The 16,835-nt window shown below is 45.4% G+C and overlaps 1 protein-coding gene across 5 annotated transcripts in view; it reads right to left on the reverse strand.

Annotated features, from left to right (window-relative positions):
• ARIH2 (ariadne RBR E3 ubiquitin protein ligase 2) overlaps positions 1-16,835 on the reverse strand; it is a 46,689-nt gene continuing 29,854 nt past the window's right edge. For 4 of the 5 annotated variants that reach the window (XM_060161951.1, XM_060161950.1, XM_060161953.1 and 1 more), the window contains 12 exons: positions 15,197-15,260; positions 13,563-13,713; positions 12,294-12,415; positions 10,931-11,040; positions 9,445-9,562; positions 8,402-8,452; positions 8,290-8,311; positions 5,735-5,886; positions 4,750-4,893; positions 4,083-4,151; positions 2,621-2,704; positions 1-2,391 (listed from right to left, as the gene is read on the reverse strand). In XM_060161951.1, the coding sequence (XP_060017934.1) occupies positions 2,320-2,391; positions 2,621-2,704; positions 4,083-4,151; positions 4,750-4,893; positions 5,735-5,886; positions 8,290-8,311; positions 8,402-8,452; positions 9,445-9,562; positions 10,931-11,040; positions 12,294-12,415; positions 13,563-13,713; positions 15,197-15,260 (1,159 nt within the window). In that variant the 3' untranslated portion in view covers positions 1-2,319. Of the gene's footprint in view, positions 2,392-2,620; positions 2,761-4,082; positions 4,152-4,749; positions 4,894-5,734; positions 5,887-8,289; positions 8,312-8,401; positions 8,453-9,444; positions 9,563-10,930; positions 11,041-12,293; positions 12,416-13,562; positions 13,714-15,196; positions 15,261-16,835 lie in introns of all 5 variants that reach the window. The other variant, XM_060161952.1, reaches the window with a different exon arrangement.

Consider the following 16,835-nt stretch of genomic DNA (forward strand, 5'->3'; position numbering starts at 1 on the left):
TTTTATAATCAGAAACTTGCAGTTTATTTTGAATAAACCACTCAAGGTTGAGCAGATGACATCACCTCAACTTTTTCTTTGAAGAAAACAAAGATACATGGTAAATTCATGAAAACACTGTGCCTTCCTTTGCAGGGCAGAAAAATTCTGCCTGACCTTTTCTATCTTCCTGATGTTAACAAGAGACAGCCACTTGAGGCATGAAAGAAAGCTCTCTGCAGATCAAGGGCTGCAGGCTGCAGTCTGGGCACAGAACCTCCTGCAGCTCCAGTGGTTGGGGCCACAGCTGGATGCAAATGCACTATGTGGTAGCTGTGCAGTCCAAAAAATGCCCAGGGTGCCGAGGGTGTGACTTAAGGTGCAGAGCTGCAACTCAGCTCCTGCCGCTGCCATGGCGGTGACACAGAAAGGACTCAATGCAGAGGTAAAAGCTCCAGACACCAGGATCTTCCATGGGCCAATGCAACAGTCACACCCCACCCCTAGGTCCCGCAGCAGGCACTCTTCTCCTTCAGTTAGCTCAGCACTGTCCAACTCTGGGTTCATCCGCTATACTCCTAACTTGTCCTACCGCTCCACCCCGTGGTCCTTTCCTTGCAGGAGATGACAGGAAGAGGCAAAATCTGATTGGGGAGAAAGGGAGCCTGCAGCCGACTATGTACCCCATGACTCCAAGAGTTACAGCTGTCCTCTGCCTTCAAGAGTGATTCAGTTTACAGCTTACATGGTACCTGGGAAATTACCGACTGAGGTGAAAATGTTTGAATATCAAAGAATTTCCAACACAATATTTATTCACAGATCTCCTAAGCAACTCTTCCAGGAGGTCAAGGAGGCCCTATCGAGTATGGACAACTCTGCCGGCCTCAGAGTGGAGGCACTGAAAAAAGCCATAGAAACCCCAAGAATCACAGATGTAACTTCTGAAAGGCCCACAGGACCAGGTTCAGGACAGGTAGGACACCATGCAAACCACTTGTTCCTCTGCACTGTGAAAAAGCTGGCCTTTTTCCCTGGCCCGCCCCTTGTGGTACAGGAGCTGGGACCACAAATCAAGAACCGTGCTGGCCTCAGACTCCCAGACCCTAGAGGTGCTGTCCTCCAATAGCTGAAACCAGGCAAGGGGGAGCGCAACCAACCCCTAGAGTGGGTAATGGAGACATACACTCCAGGTTAACATGAAAACAATTTGTGCAAACAAGGTCCCTGAGCCAGGCAGACCAGAGTCCATCCTTGGGAGGACCATGCTGAACTCTGACCCTAACGTTCACCAGAGGAAAGTGTAGCAGGACAGTGTCAGGTATGGCTGTGTGTGAACCTGGTCAGAGTCACACCACGGGAACACTGGCACAAAAGAAGGAACCAAGGTAAAACAAATTTATTTGGGGGAACAATCCCCTTTAAAAGTGGATCTCTATCTTTAGAAAACAAAAGAAAACTGTGCTGAACTCACATCCCCTGGTCTGGAGGGCCACAAGCCCACCTACGTGTTCTGCTGTGGGCTCTGGCCTGAGTAGCCAGACCCAGGTAAAGCTCACTTTCAAGAATTAAGATGAGTCCACAGACACACAGTGCCATCAGACAGGATGACACCCCATGGCAAGACTCCGTTCTGTATTGTCTCCTCACTGCCAACGTAAGGCAGTGCACCTGACCACAAAAGGGTCTACAAGGACCAGACAGGAGGCACGATGTGATTCCCTGCGCTCCATGCCTATAACTCAGGCCAACTTAATTTCCCACCATCTGCCACCCATGCTCTTCCCTTGGGACTCTAGCTGTGGCCAAACACATATGAATCTGGCAAGCAAAGACCACCGGGGCCCTCTTGCAGTAGAGATTCTGAGGCAAGGTGAGCGGGCAGCATATGTTACATTCTAAGTAAAATAGCTAGAGGTTAAAACACTCCAATGCCAATTTATTTTTAAAAAGGGTTCTGTGTAATTCTATGGTTTGTTTGCCCCCTCTTTTTTGTATAATTGTACAACCTTTGAAAATTATAAGTTGTAATGATCTAATCCTATTAATAGTCATTCAAAAAAAAACTTTCCCTCCCTCCCAACAACCATCCAGGGGGAATTAAAGGTCCTGAGAAGAGGCCAATTCAACATGGCCTCTACCCTGGGAAAAACAAAAAGCAAAAGATGAGGGAAAAAAAAAAACCAGAAATCGACTAAGAGGTGTGTGGCCAGTGTCTCTCAGGAGTGGGGCCCTGGCTGTTGCCTGGGGTTGTGAAAGGCAGAGCCTGCAGCATGCAGTACAGCAGCCGGGAGACCTCGCAGCCACATCTTCCTCACTCTGGCACGTCCATGTCCCAACCTAGGTGTCATGGAAATCCTTCAGCAGGGTTCTCCTCCGCTGCTCTGCTATGTGCATCTGGTTCTCTAAGTCCTGCACCAAGGAAGCAAGATAGGTGCTTGCATGGCCCAGTCCCATAAGCAGGGAGCAGCTAAAGCCACCCCACCCCTGCCCCCCCTGCCACGGACTCCAAGAAGTCAAAAGCACTGACCTTCCCACCCTTCTCAGCAGCAGCCTCCAGTCTACATGCCAGCTACCATGTTACCTATTACCACACCAGCCCTCCCTTGCCTGCCAGAGGATCCAAGAGGACAGCACTTACCCCTCTGTCATAGCTGTCTGCACGTTCCACCTTCCATGACAGGTTTTCGATCTCAGCCTCCAGCTGAGCCTGCTGGTATTCAAACTGTATGGGTAGAGCAGGAGGGTCAAAAGGAGAAGGGGCTGTAGCCGGGGCAGGGCCTGCAGATGGGAGGGGCAGATGCAGCACCTCAGGCTCGCATGAGCTATAGACAACCGTGTCTCTGATACTGTCCTCAGAGAGCAGTGCTACTTCCTGTACCCAGAGCCAGAATCCAATCAAAAGGCTACCTATGGGGCTTCCCTGGTGGCACAGTGGTTGAGAGTCCGCCTGCCGATGCAGAGGACACAGGTTCGTGACCCGGTCTGGGAAGATTCCACATGCTGCGGAGCGGCTGGGCCCGTGAGCCGTGGCCGCTGAGCCTGCGTGTCCGGAGCCTGTGCTCCGCAGCGGGAGAGACCACAACAGTGAGAGGCCCGCGGACCGCAAAAAAAAAAAAAAAAAAAAAAAAAAAAAGGCTACCTATGGAGTAAAGCCATGTGGCAAGGCCACACTCACCCTCCACCCCCAAAGAAAAGGGAAGAACTTAAGCCACTGAAGAGAATGCTCCCAACATACAGCGAAATGGATGCTACAAGAACAAGTCAAAGTGGATATTCACAGACACTGTATTCACTGAACACTGCATTTTTTCAGCCCTTCTGAAAATCAAGAGTCTTAAAAATTTTCAAACCATTTGACTTAGTAATTATATACCCACTGCACAAATCAGTTGCACAAAGAGGTTTCCCAATGTCTTATTTATGATAGTGAAAAACAGAAACAATAAATGCCCCAAATGTTGGTACAACCATATACTGGAACATTTATGCAACTATTACAAAATGGCATTTTCCAGCCGGGTAAATAACAACAGCTGCAAAAACAATTAGTTGTAACAAAAAAATGTTATATATATAACCTTGATTATAGAAATAATATTAATTTTAAAAGGCTGGAAAACACTAACAGCAGTCATTTCTTTCTGGTGGGATGATAAATGATGTAAATGTTTTTCTAAGTTTTTCAACATTTAAACAATAAGTGTGAATTACTTTATAATTGGGGGGAAACAACCCAACATCTAAGATGAAAATTAAACCAAGATGCAAACAAAGTCCGCTATATTTAGGAACATGCAAGCTGCATATCCTCCCAAAGCATGGGCACTGGCTCCCAAGTGGCAACAGACATTTTCAGCCAGTCACCCCAAAAATATAGTTGTTCACTGGCTTCAGTATATCTGCCTTCCTATTACACAAAATACCAGCACCTGAGATCTACTTTGGAAATGCCTAGGGGAGAAATAAAATTTTACAATTGCCAGTTTTGATTTTGCCCTCCCAATAACCAGGCATCTGGTCCTTGCTCTCCTGCAAAGTGCAGGTAGAGAAGGGCAGCTCTGAAGCTAAGAGAGCAGAGAAGAAGAATCGCTTTGCCTTACCAGCTTCTTCCTGGGTCCAGACTCCATGTAGTATGCATATGGGTACGTGTACTGCAGGGTGTATCGACACTGCAACAGAGAAGAGAAGGGACCTGTATCTATGACCCTAACTACATGGATCTCAGGTGGCTTTTACAATTCTACCCCACCATGCAAATTAGCCTGGCTCAACGGGTATGGGCCTGAAAGAAATGAGGCCAAGGCAAATAAAAGATGAATTGGGGGACAACATGGCAAAAACTGAAACAAAAATGGTCACAGAACACCCACAGTTCCTTTTCCACACTGTGATTTATTACCAGCAGCTGCCTCAACGGCTCTTCCCTCTTGAGTCGGACATCAGAGTCCACACATCTATCTCAATACTTGTCCAAAGACAATCTCTTATTTTCCTTTGAGTGATGCATGGATGGGACAAAAGAAGAAAAGGGCTCTAGTTTTCCCTGCAGTTCTTTCCCTGCAGGCCAAGGCACTGGAATACTCTTCTTAAAATCCCCTGGACATCCACAGAGGGCTGGGTCCTCAGTGGGCATAGCCCAGCAAAATGTGGACCCATAAGCAGGAGCATGCAGGACTGCACAGGGTGCTGAGCCCCCTGCCCCCTACAGTGCCTCCCACCCTCAGAGGTCTGGGCCTGACAGGGCTGGAAGAGTGAGGGGGTACAAACCTTGGCCAAAAGCTTGGCAGCATTCTGTAGGTACTGCCAGTCGATCCACGTCCCCAGATTATTCATGACCCTCTCCTGAATCTTCTCGTGAATCCGCTGGTATGTCTGTGCCTCCAGCTGCAAGCTCTTGTTGTGGTTCTCCCACTACAGGGTTCAGAGGAGGGAGAAAGCTGCAGGAGTCCCAGGAAGGTGGAGATCCAAAAGGAGTTCAGAATGGCCACAGCCTCATCTAGCTGATGGGGACTGTGTGTCCTTGGGATTGCAAGAGGGGGGCTTCCTCAGTCCACACTACCAACCCTGTCCAGAGCAGCTGTCTGCCTGCCAGATCACTCTACCCCCCTGCGGCAATAGGACTCGAGCCCTGAGGATGAAGCAAAGCTAGGTAACTACAGGTCTCTTGTGCTTAGAAACCAAATGTCCCATGCTCTGTGGGCTTCTGAAGGGTCTTCCTGGGATGAACTGCCCTCTGAATCTGACTATTAAGATGGCACTGGATTAGGGGGAGGGGCAAGATAGGGGTAGGGGATTAAGAGATACAAACTACTATGTGTAAAATAAGCTACAAGGATATACTGTACAGCACAGGGAATATAACCAACATTTTATAATAACTATAAATGGAGTATAATCCTTAAAAATTATGAATCACTATGTTGTACACCTGAAAATTATATAATACTGTCAGTCAGTTATACCTCAATTAAAAACAAACAACAAACATGGCACTGGATGGAAAAGACTGTCTGATGATCCTTCATTATCCTTCAACTCATCATTCAAACAAGGTCAGCAGGTCCTTCCTTGTTAGCTGTGGCCGCCCTGTGGAGTCTGAAAGCCATATCTATGGAGGCACCACACAGGCCACTGCAGGAGTTCCACTTCCTGACTTCTGTGTGAGCATGCTGGCTGTGGCTACCAGTCACTGGGAATTTCACCCAGCAGGACAAATGGAAGAAGCCTACCCTCCAGGCTTCTGGATGCCTACCCTCTCAAAGTAGAACAAGTACTTCTTGAGGGCCTCCCTGGCCTGGGCTTGCTGGCTCTGATTGACAATGTCAGGGTTCTCCTTGTACCGACTGCACTCATAGTACTCGCTGCCGTGGGTCTTCCAATCTCCTAGACACATCCAGCAGAAGTCTACACAGAATAGAGAAAGAAGTATTTACACACACGAGACAAGCCCACATTCCTCCAAAGTCATAGGCAAAGCAGGAAAACAGACAGATCCTGCTCTGGGTGGGGGGTGGGGGGGTCACCTATCCAGAACTCTCCAAGGGTGCCTCTTTACAGAGGGAATGTATACCACTCATCCCTGTCACATTCCACTGTCCCTGTAAGCCTGTCCTTGCTGATGTGAACAACAGCCTACGGATAGTCTCAGTTTCATGAACACATATGCTTTGTGCCGTTTAATCCAACACAAGCAGATGCTGACTGTACAAGGCCACTGGTCTGCTGTGCCAATGCCTCTGTGACAAGCAGAAACTTGTCCAACTGAAGCCCACCTGGTCATTCAGAAAACACATGTGCCCTCCTGACTATGTCCCACTCTCAACACCTGTCCTAGGTGTTGTACATGAAACTGGAAAGAAAGACTTTTCCCCCTTTTCTTCTGTCTTAAACAGCACATTTTTATGGGAATTCCCTGGTGGTCCACTGGTTAGGTCTCGGTGCTTTCACTGCCGTGGCCCAGGTTCAATCCCAGGTGGGGGATCTAAGATCCCACAAGCCACACAGTGAGGCCAAAAAAAAGAAAAAGCACATTTTCATAAAACCCACCCAATAGTGCATACCCAGAATTATGACTCTGTTTCCATACTGAGGAAGCAAAGAGGGAAAAATAAAGATCCCCTATGGATGCTATACATCTGAACAATTATTGTGGCTTAATGGAGAGGGGCCAACCACAGTTCTATGTTCTGTCTCTGCCAGAGACCCCGACAGTGGTAAACCCTGTTTCCCAGGAATCACTCCATAAGTTGGCTCAATGACTTCCCAAAAGGGACTTCTGTAAAATCTGGAGAAGCTAAAGCTAAAGCCAAATCAAGAGACCCAGAGGTCGTTCACTTCTCTTCTCCTAGGAGGCTTCATTGAACAGTGGCAATATTGCTTTCTCCTCAGTCAGCTAGGTTGTGTTTGCTACTGTTTTAAATACTACTACATTGCTTAGGGTTGCCTGTACAGGTAGTAAAACTATACAGCAATGTGAGGGATGGAAGTTAACTCTGGGCAGTAAGGGATGGGGAGACTATGACTGAGGAGGGACACACAGAGGACTTCCTCAGTACTAAGAATGTGGTGGGTACTCGCGTGTTCACTTTGTCATTTCTCTTTAAACTGTACGTATGTCTTGTGCACTGTTCTAAGTGGATCATGTATGTCCCTCTCATTCAAACATGCAGAAAAGCTAGGGTGCGATATCACTGAGGAAATATGCCACTACCCTCGGCCTATCTTCACTCTACACTTCAGGGTCACCACTCCAGTCTAAAACCTTGCCTCGTCTACTCTGATTACAGTGTGCTCCTGGGAGAACACAGGAATAGCATAAGTCAGGCTCTTACAAAGAGAAACTCTCATGGCCTCCTGGTTGGCATCTAAGCAGCTGTGTAAGAAACCTATCTAGACATATTTTCTACCCAAAGGAATTTTATTTCTTTACTTGATCTGGCAGGAAAGGAAAGCAAAACCAACAGGTTCTATGTAACCTACAACTGATAGATGACGGAGGCCTGAAAGGCCAAAACCCCCTCTGAAAACTTTATAAAACCTCAGAGGAGACTTCCCTGGTGGCACAGTGGTTAAGAATCCGCCTGCCAACGCAGGGGGACACGGGTTCGAGCCCTGGTCCAGGAAGTTCCCACATGCCACGGAGCCACTAAGTCCGTGCACCACAACTACTGAGCCTGAGCTCTAGAGCCCGCGAGCCACAACTACTGAGGCCTGTACGCCTAGAGGCCGTGCTCCACAACAGGAGAAGCCACTGTAATGAGAAGCCCATGCACCGCAACAAAGAGTAGCCCCCACTTGCCACAACTAGAGAAAGCACACGCACAGCAACAAAGACCCAACGCAGCCAAAAATAAATAAGTAAATAAATTTATATATATATATAAAAAAAAAACCTCAATGGAAAACTATTATTTTACTGCCTCCAGTAAAACCATGTACAGCCTGCTTAAAAGGTATCTGTAAGGCAGCCCAGATAAGCCCCATGCTACTTACCTGCCTTGGCAAAAATAAAAAGAACACACTAAAACCTTCTTCTTGGATGACTGAGGATTCACGAGGGTCTAATAGTCACCCCAAACTTGACTTCTGACTACATGCGTCAGCGAGACGGCAGTGGGATTATAAAAGGGACCGAAAAATAATAAATCAATAAATGCTTTAATCTGGTTATCATGACTATAAGTGACTGAGGCTGCCCTCTGTTTTATCACTTCACCACAAAAGCACTCACTAAATAAGCAGTGGAGACCCATGCACAAGAAACAGAGACTGTGCCACTGGGCCTTGTACATCAAGCCTGGGACTCACCGTGTTTACACTTGGAGCATTGCTGTCAGAGGGAAACAGAAGAGAACATGTTAAGAGCACGCTGACCAAAGGTTCCATGTCACATAAGCAAAACGTACAGGCATCTGCTCACCATGTGATTGCAGCCTCCATTCTTCTCAATGCAGATGTTGCACTTGGGACACTGAGGAGACAGAAGGGTGCCATTAGGCTCACGCACCATCAGGCCGGTTCTAAGACAAATTACACAAAGCTCCCGGCACCCGTGCCCAGTAGCTCATCGTGCGAGCACTTCTGGGGAGGAGCATCTCACTTAAATGTGGCGGGTCGCTGAGGCTGGAACAGCAATTCAAGGAAATGAGGTCAGCATGTTTGGCTCTGAAACACTCCAAGCACCATCTGTCCCTGCCACGAGGCCGCTCAGATTAAGCACAAGCTGAGTCAGTAGAGAGCTTGCCTGCTTGGGAGGAACGCCAAAGCAGCGTAAAAGCTGCCACACTGGACTAAGTCCTCATCAGCTTGCCTGAACTTCTGCTTCCAGGAGAGGCCAAGGAAATAACCTCTAAAGCTCGCTCTCATTTGAGAGATGCCAGCAACCCCAGGCAGCAATGCAGAGATCAGTCTGATGCTGTGCTCTTCCATCGCCACGAAAAGGACTATGCTTAATGATGTCATGGTCACAGCTGTGCTTGTGGGTGCATCAACTCAGCGTGTGACTGGCACAGGGTACATCCTTGAGTGCTGAGTCGTGCAGAACTCAAGGGGCTACAGGCCATGCTTTTCCATGGGAAGTTTCCAGAATGAGAATTGGGCAGGCTTGGGCTTGCATTAGAGTTCTGCTATTTATTATGTGTGGCTATCAACTACCTCCCTCCCAGGGCTGTTAAAGCTTGGGAAACATTCAATAAAACCTAGTCTTCTTCTAATTAGTTTTCCTAAGGGTCAAACTTCTCCAAGCATTTCAGCAATTTATTAAAATAAATGCACTCGGTGCATACCATGATAAATTGCTACAAACTCTGCCAGGTCTGGGCAGCCTCCATCAAGAGCCCTGAGGCCCTGATCAAGAGCCTCCATCAAGAGCCCTGTTCTGCTCTCAGACGGTACATCTCCTGGGCAAGGCCCTGGGTAGCACTAAGGAGGGCAGATCCATGACAGGTAAGATACAGTCCTTACGTCTTTAGTGTGAGCACTAATGTAGTTGGCTGTTTCAGAGTCGTCTGCACACTTCGTGAGCCATTTCCGAATTGTGGCGCAGTCTGTGGGGGCGTGATACATCTGACGACACTTGAAACTTAAAACCAGAAAAGATAATTGTTAGGTCAGATCCTGTGTTCTTCATTTTCCTTCTGTCCAAGCCAACAGATCCTGAATTAGAGCTTTTCAAAGAGGTAACGTCACCTATCAAGGCATCTGAGACCTTTTCTCACCCAGGATTATACTGAAGTACTGTGTGAATTTCTCTCAATAAACCCAAATGAAATGTTTGTTTCAAATATCTTATGTGGTGTCAATCCTTCCTGACAGGATATCAAATTCAGAATTCAGCTTCCCCAAGGGCATGGGGATGAATTCTAAGATATCTCAACTCAGGCCCAAGGCAGGAATGAGATCCAGTTCTGGGAGCCTTGGCTTATCTCCAGGTCAGATGTGCACACAGGATGCACAATGCCAGCACTTGTGCAATCTGTAGGGGGCATGATACATCTGACAATGCTTGAAACTTAAAATCAGAAAAGAAAAACACTCCAACATTCATCAGGCCAGGCTCCCATGTTTTTAATTTCCCTTTTGTCCAAGCCAACACAACGTTATGGATAAAGGCTCTCAGGCAGGTAGCCTAACACATGTCCCAGGGAAAAGAAGTTCATAATGCAGGACACAAAGGATGGAAAGCAACCACATTAGTGGTTCTTAACCTTTGGTGAATCACAGACTCCCTCAACAACATCTTGAGAGGCAGGCACATATGCACATATACCACATTTTCTACGTACTTTCTCTGAAGCCCCACCATGAATTTTCCAGGGAGGCATGAATTGGGGACAGGTCTGGACCTAAATTATGGCTCTGCCATTACCTTGTACCTCAATTTCCTCACCTATAACATAAGAGTAACAACAGTACAATCATACACAGTTGTTGTGACAATGAAGGTAAAATGATCAGGACAGAGCATTTCCTCTGGTAAGCCTTCAGTATACTTTAGCTATTCCCATCATGTCTACTGAATAGAGTAAACCCCAGGTAAATATAAACACATTTATGGATTATAGTGTTATAAAATTAGCAGAAAGGCCAAGAGAAAGATTAAAACGTTGATGGTTGTTGCTTTCAAATACAGTAGTATGTGAATTATCTGTGCAGGTAGATACACACCCATACAGACGTGCAGTCTCTGGGCCATGAGTCTCAGCAGCATAACCACAGCACATTCCCCAAGAATCTGTGCCCCGTTCTTGTCTCCAGACTGACTATTATCAAACATCTCATGGAACATGAGATGCTAGGTACAAACCCTGCCCACGTGGAACAGAGCTGCTCTTCTGGCTCAACGACCCTGCCTCTCCCAGCCCCACCCTCATAAGAGCAACGGCAGTGATGCTTTAGAGCAGGGGAAGGCACAAGCCCAGGGCTGCTCAGCACCCACACTCACTCTTACCAGAAGACCTCGTTGCACCGATTGCACTGTACTCGGCGAGCTCTGGGCTCCTGTACCCGGATAACCATGGGGCAGTCTGCACCAGGGCACAGCTGGAGCTGGTAGTGACTCTGTGAACACACCAAGGGGAGGAATAATGAGGACATCCCCTAGTTGGTGCCTCCAAATTAGACCTCCCTGAGTACTCAAACACCTTCTGTTCTTCCAGCTGATGACTTATATCAAAGAGCTACAGGAATTCAAGATGGATGTTGTGAAGACCAGACATTAGGCAGGTAGTGCAAATGACCTTTGTTTGTTTGCTTGTTTTTAATATTTATTTATTTGGCTGCGTCAGGTCTTAGTTGCGGCACATGGGATCTTCGCTGTGGCATGCGGGATCTTTCGTTGAGGTGTGTGGGCTCTTCGTTGCAGCATGTGGGCTTCTCTCTAGTTGTGGCGCACAGGCTCCAGAGCACACAGGCTTAGTTGCCCCGCGGCATGTGGGATCTTAGTTCCCCAACCAGGGATCAAACCCGAATCCCCTGCATTGGAAGGCAGGTTCTTGACCACTGGACCACCAGGGAGATCCCTGAAAATGACCTTTGAATGCTTAGCTTAAACTAGGTAGCAACTCACTAGAATGCTCTAAGATTACATGACAAAATGGAATACAGAAGTGTGTCTCTGAAATGAAAGGGCATACGGACCAGGGCTGGAAAGGAACACAGACCACTCAGCTGCACATAAGACTCTGAGGGGTTCAATGACGCTCAGGCATCTACCAAAGGCAGAAAACAGCACAAGGAACAAGGCATTGCTTTTCCTGTGGCATGTGCATGAGACAACCCAGACCGTCAATCAATCCAATAAGCTTGGGCATGAAAGACAAAGATGAAAATTATGCTGCATAGAACAAACAAGCCTGAACAGGTAGCGCAACAGAGGGGAAGGACTCCAAAACTGACCATGCTGAAAACCTGAACAAGTTTTCCAATTGCCCAAAAAGCAACACCTCTTCTTTGTGCTGAACCACACAGTGAACTGAACAGAACAGCAACTCCTGAGATATGCCTGACTTGTGTTTATCCCGACATACAACAGCTTGTTTAAGCAACTCTGTATAAGGTGGGGATGCCTGACCATTCTACAAGAGAAAACCAAGGCTCAGAGAGGTAAAATAATGGGTCAAGGGATACATAACAAGGAAGCAAAAGACCTGGGATTCACTAGCACTCTAGTAGTTTTCAAACTGTTTTAAAGCCGTGGAGCTCTTTCTTCAAACGAAAGCATCTACTGGCAGTCTAGTCTATAAAGTAACTGGTGAGCATCTGATGAAAAGCAGGCCTGGGAAGACAGAGGGCACAACAGGGGCTGGGCATACCTCCACATAGTCCCTGAAGAGGTAGCGTCTGTATTTGTCTCTCAATTCTTCATTGGGCAGCAATGGAAACACAAAGTCCTCTGGTGTTCGAAGCGGGCAGTCCTGAGCCATGCAAGAGACACCTGTTGAACAAAGATAACCTGATGGACAACTGTATCGCAGAAGACACAGCGATAATATATTTGCTGAGTTCAACCAACAAATTCAGATTCTATGTAAGGAACCCCTAAAGCATCAGAATTTATTCAAAGAAGAGAGAAATTAATATATTTGCACAGTGATGCAACTAAAATATTATTCCAAATTAAATAGGATAGGGAATTCCCTGATGGTCCAGTGGTCAGGACTCGGCATTCTCATTGCCAGAGCCCTGGGTTCAATCCCTGGTCGGGGAACTAAGATCCTGTAAGCCGCACAGAGCCACCAAAAAAACCCCAACAAAAACAAAACAAATTAAATCATATATATCACAAACAGCACCAATAAAAAACAAAACTGTTTAAAAAATCCTATAGGGTGGGCTTCCCTGGTGGCACAGTGGTTGAGAGTCTGCCTGCCAATGCAGGGGACACGGGTTCGTGCCCCGGTCTGGGAAGATCCCACGTGCCGCAGAGTGGCTGGGCCCGTGAGCCATGGCCGCTGAGCCTGTGCATCCGGAGCCTGTGCTCCGCAACGGGAGAGGCCACAACAGTGAGAGGTCCACGTACCGCAAAAAAAAAAAAAAAAAAAAAAAAAATCCTATAGGGTTATTAACTAACAATTTAGTTCTGTGATGTTTAATATTACATGCATGTGATTACCGTCAATACAATGAGATTTTGCAGACACAATTAAAGTAATGCTGATTTAGTTTCAAATATCAAGTCATAGTTAAATATTCCTTTAACTGATCAAGTTTGATTTGTGCTTATATTTCCTAAATAACAGCTAACTCTCTAGGTGTTTCTGAGTTATGGCTGCCACTCTGAGAATCAAGATAGATACGGTAGGCAGCTTAAAGGACAGTTCTCCCAAAAGGCAAGAGAAGGTAGCCTTGCATTCACACCAACGTTTACATATATGCCCAAACATTAGCCTTAACTCTCTCATTTTGCTCAGGTCTAAACGTTGCCATTGTTCAGACAGATGTGTTTGGAAACCAATGGTTCTGACAATAAAAACTTCAATTAGGCTCACAAGAAAACACTCAGTTGACCTGAGAACCTGAAAGGGCAGAGCTAAAGCTAAATACTTCATGCCAGCCTTTTATAAATCCTATGGCAGACTCACCCACACCCACGCCATCCTTGACAAGTACTGAGCAGTGTTGCTCCCAGCAGCTGCGGCAAAACTGGTGCTGACAGGCCAGAGACAGTAGGTTTTCCTTCCGCACAAACTGCATACACACTGCGCAGTGGTGAGGGGGATGGGTTGTGGGGACCTGGGGAGAGGCAGAGTGATATGAGCCACAGGAGGCAATTCTGACCCCGCAACAAGTGTCAGAACTCAACTGCAATGTGTGCACTCTGCGAGTTCCAGTTTTGAGCAGAAAGCATATTATCAGGAAGGCTTTCTGAAGGAGGTGGTAACTGAACTAGGCTTGATGAATCACTAGGATTTAGAGAGGCAGAGAGAAGATGGAAATGAGAACTAACAGTAGTTTATAACGTCAGGCTGAAACGACCAGGATTTCAGAACTGTCAAGGTCCTCAGAGGTCATTCAATCCACCTTCTTTCAGAGACTATTGGGTTTCTTTTGAAAACTGCCCTCATTCAGCACAGCACAGAGTTGCTCCTCAACAAGTACTACAAACCCAGCCATATAGGTGCTTAGAGGCTGAGTGTGAGCCTCTAACAGCCCACAATGCAGTTTTACATGTCAAAGACAGTGGTTTTCCCATATCAATATGTCCAAAACATAGAGTATTACAGTTTTTACCAAGTTACAACTCATCCTTAACATACCAAAGAGATGTCACATACAATTAATTTAGAGAGATGAGGAAGGCTTCTACAAGGGAAGAAACTCTTCTAGTTTGTGGGCAAATAACTGTAAAGCTTAAACTCCAGAATCCATACCATGCTACACAAACTGGCAAAGACAATCTGGAGACCCCAGCCAAAAACACTAACCAATGAAAAAGTCCACTACATGTTTAACATTAGGTTCTTGTTAGTTTACTGGGAATACAAAAAATAACTTGAGGAAAAGGACCGTATTCTCATGTTTGTCCAGTATTCTCCTAGAAATTTTCTCCTAAGAGACTGCAGAAGTTATGTGGTGATCTGAGCCCCAATTCTCCCTCCTGAGAGTGCTTTTAACATGGCCCTCATTCATTTGACAAATGCTGACTGAACTCTCAGATACAGAGGAAATTGCTATACATTGATTCCTAAACTTAAAAAGCACTTACGGTCTAGTAGGGGAGCTGAAAAGATATGAGTGAATTACTACAACATACACATAAAGGTTTAAAGATATAAATAGAGGAGTTTGGAGGGAAGTGGTCCCAGGAGATATGTTTTGTGAGAGATGGCTTGGATGTGGGTCTCTAAAGATGAGTTCCATTTCCACAAGCAGAGATGGGGACAGAATCTGGACATTCCAGACCAGGGAAGGCACAAGCAGAGTCAAAGAGGCATGTGGTGAGTGGGAACACCAAGAACACAGCAGGAATAGAGTACAGGCTGTATGTAAGTGCAAGGAAAAAGGTGAGGCTGGAGAGGGCAGGCAATGATTCACTCCTCATCTATGAGGAAAATTTCCAAACTATAATGGAAATGGAAGATTTAGGCTTATGCTGGAACAAATATCATGGGCATATTGCACTACAAACAAGGCAAGATGGTTCTCAATAACAATGTGAGCCACAGAAAGAGCCACGGGCAACAGGAGAAGCCTTATTCAAGGAGGAGACACTCACATGTTTCGACGGATTGGGCTGAACTCGAGCCTCAACGAGCAGTTGAGCACAATTAGACTTGTATCTACAAAACAAAACGCAGAAGTAAAGGGAATCAGAACCTGAAGACAAATAGTTTTACTTCTGAACAAAAACAGGATAGACCAACATGTGTTGCAGTCACACTGAAGCGTCTTTGTCTTTTAACTACCTTCTCACAAAACCAAGCTGGCTTTTTACCTTACTACAAATACTTTCTACTTTTTCAATTTTTTTAGCTCTCAATTGGTATAAGAATAACAACTCTGTCCTAAAGGCACTCAACTATAAGAAAAATACTTATGAAGGACCATATCTGCTTTAAGTCCCTTTCTAGAATTACAAGCAAATATCTCTATGTCTTCAGAATAGGAAAGGATATCTTCAAGACACAGAAAAAGCAAAGCATAAAGGAAAACTCTGTATGCTACATTTAAGAACTTCAATTCAGGGAACTCCCTGGTAGTCTAGTGGTCAGGATTCTGGGCTTTCACTGCTGTAGCCCAGGTTCAATCCCTGGTCAGGAAACTGAGATCCCGCAAGCCAAAAGAACTTCAGTTCATCAGAAGACAAGATAAAGTGAAAAGCCAAGCTATAAACTGAAAGATAATTCAATACATATACAACTGGTAAACAACTGATATTCAGAATAAACAAAACAAAAACTCCTAAACGTCCATTTGAAATGAAAAACAACAATTAGAAAAATGGGCAAAAGACGTAACAGGCATTTCACAGAAGAGGAAGCACAAATCACATAGGAAAAAATGATCAACCTCCTTAATAACCTGGACATTGAAATTAAAGACAACCAGATGCCATTTACACCCACCAGACTGTAAAACTTTAATTCTGACACTCCTACACCACTAGTGGGTATATAACATGGTACAATCACTTTGGACAACATTTTGGCATTATCTAGTAAAGCTGAAGTAACACATACTCTACAGACCAGCTATTCACTTTCTGTACTTAACCCTAGAAAAATTATGTGACACTATAAGTCATGTACAACAGTTTTCAGAGTTGCATTATTTTTAACAGCAAAAAACTAAAAACTCACAAATAGTTTTTGACAGGAGGATGGATAAGATGTCATAATGTTCAACCTTGTTAATTTAAAAAGTTGAAGAATACATATGATATGATTCCATGCCTGTAAAGTTCTAAAAACATACAAAACTAAAAGATATATAATTTAAGAATAAATAAGAAAATGATCAATACCGAATTCAAGGTACTGGTCGCCCTGGAAAAGGAAGGGATTGTAGCCAGGCAGGGATTGCCATCAGAGAGGTCTCTGAGTAAAGGTCAGAGGGTTTCTTTGTTTGCTTTATTTGTCTTTAAAACCTATATACATCACAAATATGGCATGTGAGTGCACACTCACACATTTTTGGGGAAAAAAATTTCATAATAAAAATTTAATTCCTTTCTGGAATGAGGCATGGCATAAATACATTTAAAAATAAAAACAGTTATCATGTGGCAATAAAAGTGCCACACAAAGTCCAGGTAATCACATTACCAAGACACCAGGAATCTGAGCAGGGAAGAACTACATCTCATACACATGATTTCCTTACTCTGCCTAGTCAGAATGCCTACTTTAATTTTT

This window comes from Lagenorhynchus albirostris, chromosome 10, assembly GCF_949774975.1.
Source record: "Lagenorhynchus albirostris chromosome 10, mLagAlb1.1, whole genome shotgun sequence".
Classification (NCBI taxonomy): domain Eukaryota; kingdom Metazoa; phylum Chordata; class Mammalia; order Artiodactyla; family Delphinidae; genus Lagenorhynchus; species Lagenorhynchus albirostris.